Genomic DNA, 12,490 nt, shown 5'->3' on the forward strand with positions numbered 1-12,490 from the left:
ACAAAGCACGTCGTGAATCCATTATTACTCGAGCGCCAGTTACTATGAGCTCACAGTGGCACCACCAACACGCCAGAGTAACGCCCGAAGACTCGCAGCCTTTTTTCCCCTTTCCGTAGATTCTCACAATTTCGAGCGACAGAACACGAGGTGATTTTAATATCACAAATAGATCAGATACACCGACCCTATATTAACGCTTTACAGGCATTCTGTTGTCGCTACAACGCATTCCACGACCGTTGTCATGAAAAGATCTGAGAACCAATCAGTAATGAGAATTGTCACCATATCTTGCCACGTGCATAGCTACTCCCGCCAATTTCCACCTTACTTGGTCGCTTTATCGCACTTTCTTATCTTAAAGCTGCCAATCTACATAACTTACTTTATTATTAGGGGCCAAGGGTTGACTGCAAACTATCATTATTGATGAAAGAGTTTTCCAGCAATCCTTCAAACATGAATCCAACAAAAATTAGGGAAATCTATCCTGGAACAGAAGTATGGTGGCCACCGTTTGAACTCATTAAAAAAAATCTGGATTTACTACAACATTCTTACAAACCCTTTCCTCCATCTCGAGTTACTCCGTATTGTTGCGTAACAATAGGTCTCACTTCGGTGACAATGCTCACATTCGAATACCCGCTTCCACACCCATTTTCCGAGACGTTCGTGCGATCTTGGGGGTTAATAAAGGTCATTGAGTTACAAGGGTACTTGATGTCACGCTACAGTGCTGTGTGACCCTAGCCAATCGGAATGAGGGAAGTTGGCGCCAAACATGTGTTCATCTTTGGAAAACTACCGAATCGTGAAATGTTTGGTAATTGAAACCAAACGGCCTCTGTAACCGACAGAATAATACATTGTGTCGGCAACATGCGATATTGTAGTTCATTTTACTTGCCTAGTTAAGCATGCCAACCACTGGTGCTTTCACTTGGGTTTTTACTGGTTTATTTATTTTTATCAGTATTTTCGTCCACACTCCAAAGTCCGAAAAGTAATTCAAAATTTTGGCTTTAAAGAAGCCTGGAAATAAATTGTGCCACAGTGTCGTCGGTTAGTTGAATTGAATTGAATTGTTCAGGTGGGGTCGATGGACAGAAAAACGCCCGAAACTAACTTTCTGATAAAACGCTTGTTCTCCAGAACTTTTCAACCGAGCATAGTAAAAAGGCAGGTGAGTCCATGGCCAAGATCCAGTTTACAATTACGTTTAAACCGGCCAACGTTTTAACATGTTGAGAAAAACCGACGAACATTACCAATTGTTAAAGTTGGCGACGTCCGTGGATTGGTCACGTTGATTTGCAAACACTCCCTCCAGCAACCAATCAGTCGGAAAAGTCGGCTGATATTTCGACGATATGCTGCCATGTTGTTAGACGAGCCTGAAAAAGCTTTTCGCCGCTGGCATTGTGACCTCTTTCGGTACACCTCGCTTGTTTCATTACGTTGCTGTTATACCAGCTAAAGCTGAATCTTGTACAGCAATCACGTAACCAAGCGCATTAAGTAACCAATATTTTCTGAGGAATATAAATGTTTATGGTGAAACACAGACCAAACTTGTAACAAACTAGAGTTGCTCGCGTTCCCTTGGAATGGTGGCGCGCGCAAACGGAAAGCATTGAAGCAGGGCAATGGTTCCACCCCTCAAAAACCTGTTATATCGACGCACCTGAAAATTGTAATTTTTTAGATCATGTTGGCGACAGTTTCTGCACACGAATACACTTGTGTGATACGATGACGCTTTCTAACAGAAGGGTTAAAAGTCACGTGGTTTGTTATGGAAACAAAACTCGACCAAGCCTCCAAGTAAGTTTGCGACAATATTTGCGGATCCCATTTAGGACATATTCGATCAAATGTGCTCAACTCCGACCCTCAGCATTCAGGAAACCATCTTATCGTGGAAATCCAACCACAAATAAATATGTCACCTATCTCATTTCCTGTCAGTAAATTATCATGATTAGTTTGTTTACTGATAAAACAGGACAATGCTTAGAAAGGCACATGTTTTATAAGCAGAACAATCTGCACAGAACACCCTATTAAAAAATTGTATATTTGGCTTGCCCGATGTTGGCAATCACCCGACCCATATACCACCAATCTCAAATCGGTTACGGTTCGATGCACTAGAGGGTAAACTTTCGTTCCAACCAAATGACTGACGCGCACGGCGCAGAGCCGCAGACGCAGCAGAACGACCTGGCCTCGCGATGAGTAGTATTGCAGTAACCGTCGGCAACGCAAGGTAGTTCTAAATTGCTTTTGATATTTTTTACACTAACTCTCTTTTGTTTTAAAAGGCGTGCATACAATTCTGGAATAACTCGTCCCATAGAATGGAGAATCCAGCAATTAAAAAGAATGCAAGCCTTGATTATTGAAAATGAGGATCGTTTGGTACAGGCTGTTCACAAGGATTTCAAAAAGGTAATATTTTGTTTTATTTGTAAATCATCACAATTCCAACGTGAATCACACAACTTACAAAAGGACAAAAACATTCACAATTGTTGTTTAGCCAAGGTTTGAGACGGTGTTGACTGAACTGACAGTGGTTAAAAATGAGATTTGTCATGCGCTTAACAACATCCACTCATGGGTACAACCAACTCATCTATCCAAGAATTTTGCTCAAAAGTTTGACTCAGTGTATTTGCAAAAGCAGCCACTAGGTGTTGTGCTCAATATATCAGCATGGAATTATCCGATACAGCTGACATTTGTGCCACTTGTGGGGGCCATTGCTGCAGGTATATTCAGTTTATTTAACTAAAAAACAGCAATTTGAAAGATAACATGCAGGAAATTGTGTTGTGACGAAACCATCGGAGGTTTCTAGTGAAAGCGCTGAAGTAATTTCTGAACTTATTTCCCGCTATCTTGATCAGGTAAAACCACCTCGTTAAAATTTCAACTGTTTAATAATATATCCAAAATTTTGATAGGATTGCTTTCCAGTAATTACTGGAGGAATTCCTGAAACTACTTGTATTTTGGAACAGAGATTTGACCATATATTGTATACAGGAGGTTCTTATGTAAATATGTTTTATGTATTTTTAATCAATCATTAAAGAAGTCATTTTTATTAGGTTGGAAAAATTGTGATGTCGGCAGCTGCAAAATTTGTCACCCCTGTAACATTGGAAATGGGTGGGAAATCCCCTGCCTATGTACATAGTGATAGCAGCATTAGTGTCGGTAAATATTGAATTTATTATTTTAATAATTTCTCGAGTGTTAAAATTCACCACTAAAATTATGTTCAGCTGCTTCTCGAATAACTTGGGGGAAATATGTAAACTGTGGTCAAACGTGCACTGCATGTGATTATATTCTGTGCCATGAATCAGTTGTTGACGAGTTTTGCAGTGAAATGACGTAAGTATTTAACCATGAGTACACACAGCTTGTTTGCTAAGCTGCATAGTGTTTGCTGTGAGTCGTTGAAACTTTTCTTCCTTTGAAAGGCTTGGTGATGTAAAAACCTTGTTTGCTTGAAATTTATTTTACATTCTTGTGGGGACAATATCATTGCAATGGGTCTGGCACAATAAACCCCTATTCCTTTAACCCAATCACCCCCTTTATGCCCCCATGGTTTTGCTGATGGCCACTTTGAGAAGCACTGCTGTAGAGTAATCATTAATCAGAAAAAACTTAGGGTAATCAGTAACCAGTTAAATTAAAAGAATTTCGCCGAATTCTCTTCTGTTTGGTTTTGGCAAATAGATCTAATATCCACAGATTTATATAAATAACGCAAATCTTCATGCTAAAAATTTTTTCTTTGTGTAGCATGTTTCTTGCCTTGTATCAAAAAAGGGAGTTTATGGCTGGTGGGAATAACTGCTGCATATTTTAAAGTTTGTATTTGTTTACAGGAAAACAATCAAAAAAAGGTATGGGGAAAACCCTAAAGAGTCACCAGACCTTGCAAGAATTATAAATGAAAGGAACTTCAAAAGAATTTCGCATATAATGGATGGCATCCCAACAGACAAAATTGTTACTGGTGGCGAAAATGATGTTTCTGAACTTTTTATTGGTGATTAATTTGTTAGCAATACAAAATAAGCCTTCTCTTCACCCGACTGCATGGCCAGCATAAACACAAACAATGTTGCAGCATGTGGAATTGCCTTTGCGAACAATTTTTTTTCGACATGCCAGTACCCATAATTAAATTCACTTGCATACACAGCGACCACATCACTATAACCAATGATTGCCTAAGTTTGTTTGTGTCTTCACAGTTTTCTGACCAAAAGATACCCTGGGTTTTCAAAAAAATTTTTTTTGTGAAAAAGGTTTGAAAACGCTACGTTTATGATTTCCTTTGCCCTGTAAAATGGCGTGCCTGACTTCTAATATGAGAACTGATGTGTTTCAGCTCCAACGGTCTACCGTGACATCACAATGGATGACATGATAATGCAAAGTGAAATATTTGGTCCGCTGCTGCCAATTATTTCTGTATCGGGCCCTGAAGAAGCCGTGGGATTTGTGAACTCTGGAGAAAAGCCCCTTGCACTTTATGTGTTTGCAAACAGTCACAAGGTACAGGTTTATATAAATATCTTAAATTGGAAGCTCGTATAAATTTAAAACAATAGGTCATCGATTATGTTTTGGATAACACCACTAGTGGGGGCTCTACTGTCAATGATGTTCTTCTTCATGCCGGATGGACAAACTTGCCATTTGGTGGCATAGGTAAGTTTAATAAATATTATAAAACGCTTGGGGAAACAAAACTTATGTTTAGGAATGAGTGGTATTGGTGCGTACCATGGCAAATGGACTTTTGACACGTTTACCCATGAACGACCGGTTCATCGTCGTAAACAAAACATGGAAGCAATGGTTTCTGGCCGATATCCTCCATACACAGAGAAAAATCTCTCCATGGTAAAAACACTTCAACACTAAACTGACCTTTTCACTTTTTCTTTTTTTTTAGATGACTTGGTTTATATCGGAAAAGCAAGGGGGATATTGTAATATTTTGTAGAACTTAATATTGACCAATCCTGCTATGCAATGCATTTAAATATTATTGACCTCGCAAATAATAAATTCTTGAAAATTGATTTAATTGTGTTTTAATGAAAATAACAACAAAAAAGCTTTGGTTGATGAGTGGTGAAATATGTGCAGTGGGAGAAAACAACACAATATTTTATATATGAAGTGCTTCACATAGGATTTGTCCTTTGCGAAGTAATAACAACTCTAAGAAAAAAAAGAAAGAAAAGTACACAATGAATAGATTTGTGTGGAGTGGGAATCATATTGCACGGCTTTTGAGGTAAATCACTTCTGTGGTGTTCAAGAACCTGCAAATACACATTTACATTTCGTAAGAAATTAGGATATTAAAAATACTCACGAATTCGTTTACTACACGTCATAACAAACAGTGTGATGAGCGCAAGCACCATAATGCCACCAATTCCATATGACATAACATCACGGAAATATATGGAACAAAGTTTGCATTCACATCTGGAAACAAAAGTTATTTTGCTTGATTGAAAACAGCAATATTTTGTTCTTTTTATCGCTTACAAGCAAGGATTGAGGTTCTGGATGATGATCACGGCTGCTCCGTTTGACACTTTGTCTGTTAAACTCATTGAACCATAAACAAAAGCTCCAGTGCTCTGAGAAATTAAAAACCATAAAGTAAATGTAAGCATAATGATGGGATGAGTCAGCAGTACTTACAGTGGATTTTCCAATCAGTTTTGCAGTCATCGATAATGACATGACAAGAACAGTGGACGTCCCAATCCCCAACATTACCGCCATCCCAAAAACACTTAAACTTTGTTGAGGAATGAAGTAAGACCAAACGCAAGCTCCCAACACAAACAAACCACCCACAAAATACACAAGCTATAAACAAATTATTTGTTTTATTGTTATGTTGGGCTGATATACAGACATGGATACAGTTCTATTTACTAACATAATACAAAGCAGTTTAGTTATTAGAAGTTAATTTACCTCTTGTGAAAATTTGAATGTGATTGGGCGAACCACAACAGCTGCCAAAAAACTTGAAATGTAAACGACAAGAGGAACAATTGCAATATATTTCTTGTGTAAATTTAATGTTTCCATCAAAAACATTGGGATGTAAACCTGCAAATACAAGACATGACTTTATCAAAACTTGGGCATACTAAAAGGATTCACTATTTTAGCAGAGTTTTTTGTGAGTGCAGGGAGACCACATAGCTATGTAGTGTTACAATATAAAGGTATACTACCCCTCCTCTGACTTACACAGATTTCCACAACAATTATATATAAAACTTCACCTGTGACAAGTTCACTACAAGTCTTGTGCACATGTACAACACCGCCATCTGTAATTGACAACAAATTTAATTCCACACAAGAATTTGGCAATGAGGAAATTGCTCCAGTTTTAATATGGATGAAGTGATTGCATAAATGTTGTTTACCTGATAAAAAGTTGGGTCCTTAAACCAATCGTACCAATGCTCAATGGGACAAGATATCGGTACTAAAGACACAATAATTAGTTTTGCAGGAAATGCAGACATTAGGGTATCTCAGTTCGTCAATGAGCAAAATGTGGGAGAACATACAGAGTTTATGCAAATGACAACAGAATGCAGACAAAATTAATGAGTTTTTTTGACAGTTTTCCTCATCAATCAACCTACATCTTATTTCCCAACTCTTTCCAAAGCATGTTTTGCCAAAAGTTTGGATAAAAAACTGAAACACTAGCCATACACAGACAGTTTCAAATCACAACATTTATCCATGCTGCAAAGGGTTGTGTGTTACATTGATTAAAAATATTTTTTTTGTTTTTTGCACAGGACTTGATTAAATGGGAACCCAAAAATCATAAAAAATATAACATTAAAAACGCCTTCAGAATCTTACTACATATTTGAACTAAGAACAAAGTTTTGCCACAAACCAACCTAGTGTCTGCTTTGGAATTAATGCAGAATTTTCATTTGGAACAATCTTTTCTTCATCCTCATCTATGAACAATTCAAAGTATCAACAGTTGTTTCAAATGTTAGTTAAGGTGACAAAAACTTTTGCAGCAAGTTATTACATGTTTCAAGTACAATGACCTTTAGCTATTCTGTATAGTTATAAATAATACTTAACCCCACTCTTGTTGGAATTTACTTACATTCATCTGACTGTATGTTACTTTCAATTGACAGCCTTTGGTTTGACGGATCTTCCCTCAACCCAACGTGAAATAAAATTGAAAACAAAATTCCCGTCCCAACCACGATCAACACCAAATTCTGAGAAGAAAAAATGAGACATTTGGTCTGCCTTTTTTGCTACAACTTGACTAAGAGAGTTCTTAGGGTTGGAACCGATCAAAATTGTGGTTTGAAGAAATGAGATTGTTTCAATCTTTTTCTGTTTTACACAACAACGTAAGCAACATAAAAGGTTCAAAATGAAATTCATAATGTCATTGTATGTAGTGTGGGTTGGGTGTGATTGCTTGGGTGGGTTTGGCGTGCAATAAACTAACCACAACAAACACTGTTTAAACATAAGTGCTTTTGTCTACTTACCAAACATCGAAATGTCACATGAAACGATAAAACTAATACAAATAAAAATCAGATTGTACAAAGGCAAACAAAACCCAATATTTAGGTACAACTTGTCCCATATTGATAAAGACCATAACAAATAGTGGACTGCAGACAGGCAGTCTCTACACCTGGCTATCTATTATAGCTAAACTTCATGTCATTTACTGATCATTTGTTGCTTGTTTTACCAAAATTTTGAGTAGCAGAAATGTTAAACATGATGTAATGTTGGTAATTATTCCACGGATGTATAGTTACCCTGAAAGCTGAAGCGTCGTCTGGAGAAAGATCAGATTTCATCGATGACGAGGCGGATGGAATATCGAGAACCACCCAAGCGACTCCGTAAACAAAAATACTGCTTAACACTGTGAAAGTGTACCTGAACGAAATTTCTCATAAAAACAATTTTACAAGTAAACACTTTACTTATCAGCAAAATTACCTAATTGCATTTAAAGTAACTCTTTCCCCATCATCAGATGTTAGATCGGGGATCAACGCAAGATGATTGATTTGCGTTGAAGCCCAACCAAACTGGAATATCACTACAAGAGGTGCATAATACACAAACTGGGCGTACTCTGCGGTTCCAACACCACATCCTATACATGACATGAACAGTAGTGGGAAGGTGAGGGCGACTGAAACTGAGCCTGAACAATCATAGAAAGTGTCATCACTAACAATTGCTGCTCAAAAACTTAATCAAAACCAGGGTGTCTTAAACTATGAGCCAGGTCCCTTTGGGGGTTTGGGTTGCGCTCATACAGAAAATTGGATTTTGTGAGGCCAATTTCGTATTTTACACTTTAAGTTGTTCACCAGGGGCCACACAAAAATGTTCCCTTCAAAATGGATAGAAGCCCTGATCTATTCTATACACTGTAACTAAGGTCATCAAGATTTTGTTGCAATTCCAAATGTCTACCGGATTTTCTTGTCACAATTACCACCAACACTGTCATTGTAAAATGCAACTTGGATGACGAAATTACAATATAATTTAGGTTTTATTCAAAACACTTAGCCCCTCTTTGGTTGAAAGAAGTTGCATTCTGAAAGTACCATGCTTTTTTTATGTAACATCAAGTAATCCTCACCCACTAAATGCCAAGACTTTCTTCTCCCATATTTGCAAGTTATGCGGGAATGGTCAGACTCGTATCCGACGAAAGGTGTTGCCAATCCATCTGCCAATTGACCAACCAACAAAATGTTGCCAGCCATGCTGTTACTGAACTGCAATATCTGTAAAAGTCATGGATATAGACAACCACACAAAGATGAATCAAAAATATATCAGATACTTACATCATGAAAAAACACCAATAAATAACTGAACCACATAGAGGCGCATAAATCATTTAGAACGTGCCCAACGCCATAACAAAACTTTTCAAACTTCTTTAGTTCTCGAGGCATCCTTATGAATGTTAAATATATTATTTACAAAAGAATATGAACAACAAAATCTGCAAAAGAAAACAAAATTTGTAGAAACAAAACAATTCAGTCCAAAGTACCACTGTATGAAGTACCACGCTTTAATTTACTGCCTAACAAAAGGCCTCAAAAATCTGGTGAAACAATTCTTAAAACAATAAAACTTCTCCTTCAACCCCTGAACTTTCTTATCATGAAATGGATATTTTGAATGAAGTTACTTCATTCCAATGAGTTATGATTTAACCAAATATAACCAACAACCAACCCTGCTTATCATCCTGTGGTAAACCATGAAGTGCGTAGGGCATCCAAACCAGAACTGATGACAGTTTGCGTCAAGAGGAAACATTTTACCAGTTTTGTTTTGGAGAAACCCGGGAATTTATCAGAAATCACTCAAGCATGAAGACGGTCACGAGACCTTTGTTACACAACAAAGGTAGACGGTAGATAGGGATTTCCCCGGTTCATGCTTGGCTTCTGTAGCACCCAAAATGTTTCCAAACTAAATACATGATTTGCACCAAAACAGCGCCTCTAGTGTCAGCTCGGGGTCAGAGGTTAAGTTGTGCTACGCGAGCGAAGTGCTGTTTTGTGTGATGGTAAGTTATGGAAATAATCACTTATTTTGTTTGTTATACGGCTTTGGTTGTAAACTGAATGTCAGGACTTGGATGTTGCGTAGTTGGTTGCAATAACAATCAAAGAAAATTGCGTCAGTGGAGATCTAAACAGTGTGAGTGTGAAATTCATGAATGCAATCTTGGATGTAGTCGGTGCCGCGGTGCGTATGTCATTCTCCATTCGTACTTCACCCGTTTCCAACGAAATCAAAACATAAAGAAGATCATGATCGATGGGTGAATTGTGTTAAAAGGGAAGGTTGTGAAAAACGCAAATGGACTCGCATTTGCTCCAAACAGCACTTTGATAAAGGCAGGCCAACAAAACAAAATCCAGTTCCTAATTTACACATGGGTCATACAACCAGTGTCATAAAAGCTAGGAAACCACCATCTGGTTGACAAGCAAGTAAAGAGCCCTAACAACTTTAAATAGTCCCAACATAAGTACAAGCCATGAAACAATTGAACCAAGTTCTATATTGGGTGCAGGTGGTAGTTGCAGATGCAAGTGAACTCTTTAAACCGAAAACAAAATCTATTGCAATAATGCCGATGTGAATTTAACTTTCTGACATCTTTTGAACTGGTAAAACTGAACAAAAAATCAGTTTTCAAGTTACTAGACAAGAGATCTGTTGGGATGAATTACTGGAAAGATTAAGTTGCAATGCAACAAGAAGCAAACAAATCTGTACATGTCTGTTATTTGATGATGAGTTAGTGTTGACATTGATGAGATTTTGATTTGAACTGTTGGAAAAAGATTTAGCACTGAGATTTGGCATTTTTGGTCATCGGCTTCAAAAATCATAACAACATTAACCAAATTTCTTTCAGGGCAACTAAAAAGTCATAGTATTGACTTGAATGTTGACCTATCCGAGCCTTTTCAAAAACCTCCTTACAACAAAGTTAATATATTATTGACTGCTCCTAAAAATGTAATTGCAAATCAAGACAGTTTCTGATGGAAGAGGCAGTCTACACACCACTGTTTGGCGACTTTGTGATGGCTGACAGGATTTTTCACATTTGTGAGGAGTTGCTTGTGAGACGTTGTGATTTATTGAAGCCACCTGGTATGAGGTCCAGAAAACTAAACAATTTGCCAATCATCGTGTATATGTTGAAAATGTTTTGTATTTTGTTGATATTGTCATGATATGCGCTGCTCTGTGTAATCTAATGGAACTACTTAGTCAGAAGAAATATTGTTCACATGGTTTATTTTGAATTGTTGCTCTCTTGAAAGTTTTGTCACAGAGATGCATACTTTAGTGTTAATACAAATGTTTGCACATAAGATTAATAAATCAACCAGCACTGTGTGAACACAAGAATTTTCAATTACACGAGGTAATTTGACAGTAAACTGAAAGGAACAAACAAAGGCATTGAACAAAGTACAACATAAGAAGGGCAGTTTAACAATGTGCATTTAAAGATATAAAAATAATCACTTGTTTTGTCCAAACCAGATTGCTAGAAATCTATTTCTTTAGCAATCAATGAACCTATAAAATTTGAGTTTGATACATTCCTCTGAAAGAGAAGTGAAGTGCACGATTTCTCTTAATTTAGTTGCTGTAGTTTCAGCTCGATGCTGCAATGAGATTGCAGTTTTGATTTAATCTAAAAAATGCCATGGTTTCAAGGCAGACTGATTTCCTATTTTAGGCTACTTTACAATTAATAGGACTACCCAAACAACTTACCTGTACAGGTGCAGTATGCCCGCAAAATTTCTCCAGATGGTCTAACACAAAGAGAATCTTTTGGGATGGTTTACACTTGGATGTGAAAAATCAGTACTTAATGAGACTCCAGGTATTAAAATGCTCTGCTTATAGGTTGACATTTAGGAGCTTTTTGGCCACGTAAATCGACATCGTTTTCATTTAGACAAAGCAGATTGTCTTTGCAATGCCATCACATGGGTCAAGCAGTTGCTCTTTTTCAGAAAAACGTAAAATACTTATGTAGGCTACTTCCCTTGGTGATTTTAACAACTTAATTCTTTACTGCACACCCAAAACATCTGCGGAAAAGACCAAAGCAACATGTTTCGACTTTGTTTTGTTATTGGTGGCAAACCAAACAGCTTAAAATGTTCCCGCAAACTCCCAACTGTCCACGTCCGCAACGCCTATGCCATGCTTAAGGTCTTTGCTTCCCATTTTGCTACAAAAAATTTAAAAACATCCCAAAACTGTTGTTATATTTGACATTTACCAACCAAGACCAATCATTTTCTACACAACAAAACGCGCGTAGCACAACTTAACCTATGACCCCGATTCTCGCGCATGCGCATTGGCGTTGGTGCAAATCATGTATTCTTCACACATTTGGAACATAGACAGACCGAAGGCTACAGACGGAGCCTGCAGAACTCGCACAGTCCCCTGGTATCCGCTCGACGACTGACCGTTCTTTCATCGTAACTTGTTAAATACTATTCGCGATATATTCCGACATTCTGCCACCCAAGTAGACTCTGACACTTAACCAACCAGCTGACACGTGATATAATACTCGCTCGCTTCGAACAATTTAAATTTACGCCACGTGATATTGAAACGAGTTCAATGAAGTAAGTCTGCTCATGTAGTTGCAACGATCTTAAAATTACCAAGCTGAAATATTGTACATCATTTCCATAAAGGCAACCACTGAGTTACGCAATATGTTCAATGTATTTGTATGTAAGAAAATCCTGTTGCCCATTACAAAAAAAAAGTGGCTCACCCAGATATAGACTGCAAT

General features: G+C 37.6%; 2 protein-coding genes across 3 annotated transcripts; one reads left to right on the forward strand and one right to left on the reverse strand.

The window, feature by feature from the left end:
- Positions 1 to 2,181: 2,181 nt before the first annotated feature.
- LOC145895037 (aldehyde dehydrogenase, dimeric NADP-preferring-like) lies at positions 2,182 to 5,146 on the forward strand. The gene is made up of 12 exons (XM_082983782.1): positions 2,182 to 2,275; positions 2,331 to 2,457; positions 2,549 to 2,780; positions 2,833 to 2,918; positions 2,976 to 3,068; positions 3,123 to 3,231; positions 3,300 to 3,411; positions 3,915 to 4,078; positions 4,424 to 4,590; positions 4,647 to 4,746; positions 4,799 to 4,941; positions 4,994 to 5,146. The coding sequence occupies exons 1-12, from the start codon at positions 2,241 to 2,243 to the stop codon at positions 5,042 to 5,044; spliced, it is 1,419 nt and encodes a 472-aa protein (XP_082839908.1). The 5' UTR covers positions 2,182 to 2,240; the 3' UTR covers positions 5,045 to 5,146.
- Positions 5,147 to 5,151: 5 nt separating this feature from the next.
- Positions 5,152 to 9,120, reverse strand: LOC145895036 (major facilitator superfamily domain-containing protein 12-like). 2 transcript variants are annotated; one of them, XM_082983781.1, is made up of 13 exons: positions 8,964 to 9,120; positions 8,753 to 8,900; positions 8,095 to 8,305; positions 7,908 to 8,031; positions 7,223 to 7,343; positions 7,002 to 7,064; positions 6,507 to 6,568; positions 6,360 to 6,407; positions 6,043 to 6,180; positions 5,761 to 5,931; positions 5,602 to 5,696; positions 5,423 to 5,538; positions 5,153 to 5,369 (listed from the first exon to the last, which is right to left on the reverse strand). In XM_082983781.1, the coding sequence occupies exons 1-13, from the start codon at positions 9,072 to 9,074 to the stop codon at positions 5,362 to 5,364; spliced, it is 1,416 nt and encodes a 471-aa protein (XP_082839907.1). In that variant the 5' UTR covers positions 9,075 to 9,120; the 3' UTR covers positions 5,153 to 5,361. The 2 variants fall into 2 exon arrangements, with proteins under 2 accessions (XP_082839905.1, XP_082839907.1); XM_082983779.1 differs by having other exon boundaries at positions 5,152 to 5,538.
- Between the last annotated feature and the right edge of the window lie 3,370 nt (positions 9,121 to 12,490).

The sequence above is a fragment of the Ascidia mentula genome, chromosome 3 (genome assembly GCF_947561715.1).
Source record: "Ascidia mentula chromosome 3, kaAscMent1.1, whole genome shotgun sequence".
In the NCBI taxonomy this organism is placed as follows: Eukaryota; Metazoa; Chordata; class Ascidiacea; order Phlebobranchia; family Ascidiidae; genus Ascidia; species Ascidia mentula.

Bases quoted from the DNA above. Each gene is read 5' to 3' on its own strand.
- LOC145895037 (XM_082983782.1), top strand. From the start codon at position 2,241: ATGAGTAGTATTGCAGTAACCGTCGGCAACGCAAG. The intron at 2,276-2,330 runs GTAGTTCTAAAT...TTGTTTTAAAAG, and splicing joins GTAACCGTCGGCAACGCAAG to GCGTGCATACAATTCTGGAA. The intron at 2,919-2,975 runs GTAAAACCACCT...AAATTTTGATAG, and splicing joins TTTCCCGCTATCTTGATCAG to GATTGCTTTCCAGTAATTAC.
- LOC145895036 (XM_082983779.1), bottom strand. From the start codon at position 9,074: ATGCCTCGAGAACTAAAGAAGTTTGAAAAGTTTTGTTATGGCGTTGGG. The intron at 8,032-8,094 runs GTAATTTTGCTG...AATTTCGTTCAG, and splicing joins GTTACTTTAAATGCAATTAG to GTACACTTTCACAGTGTTAA. The intron at 5,697-5,760 runs GTAAGTACTGCT...TTAATTTCTCAG, and splicing joins AACTGATTGGAAAATCCACT to AGCACTGGAGCTTTTGTTTA.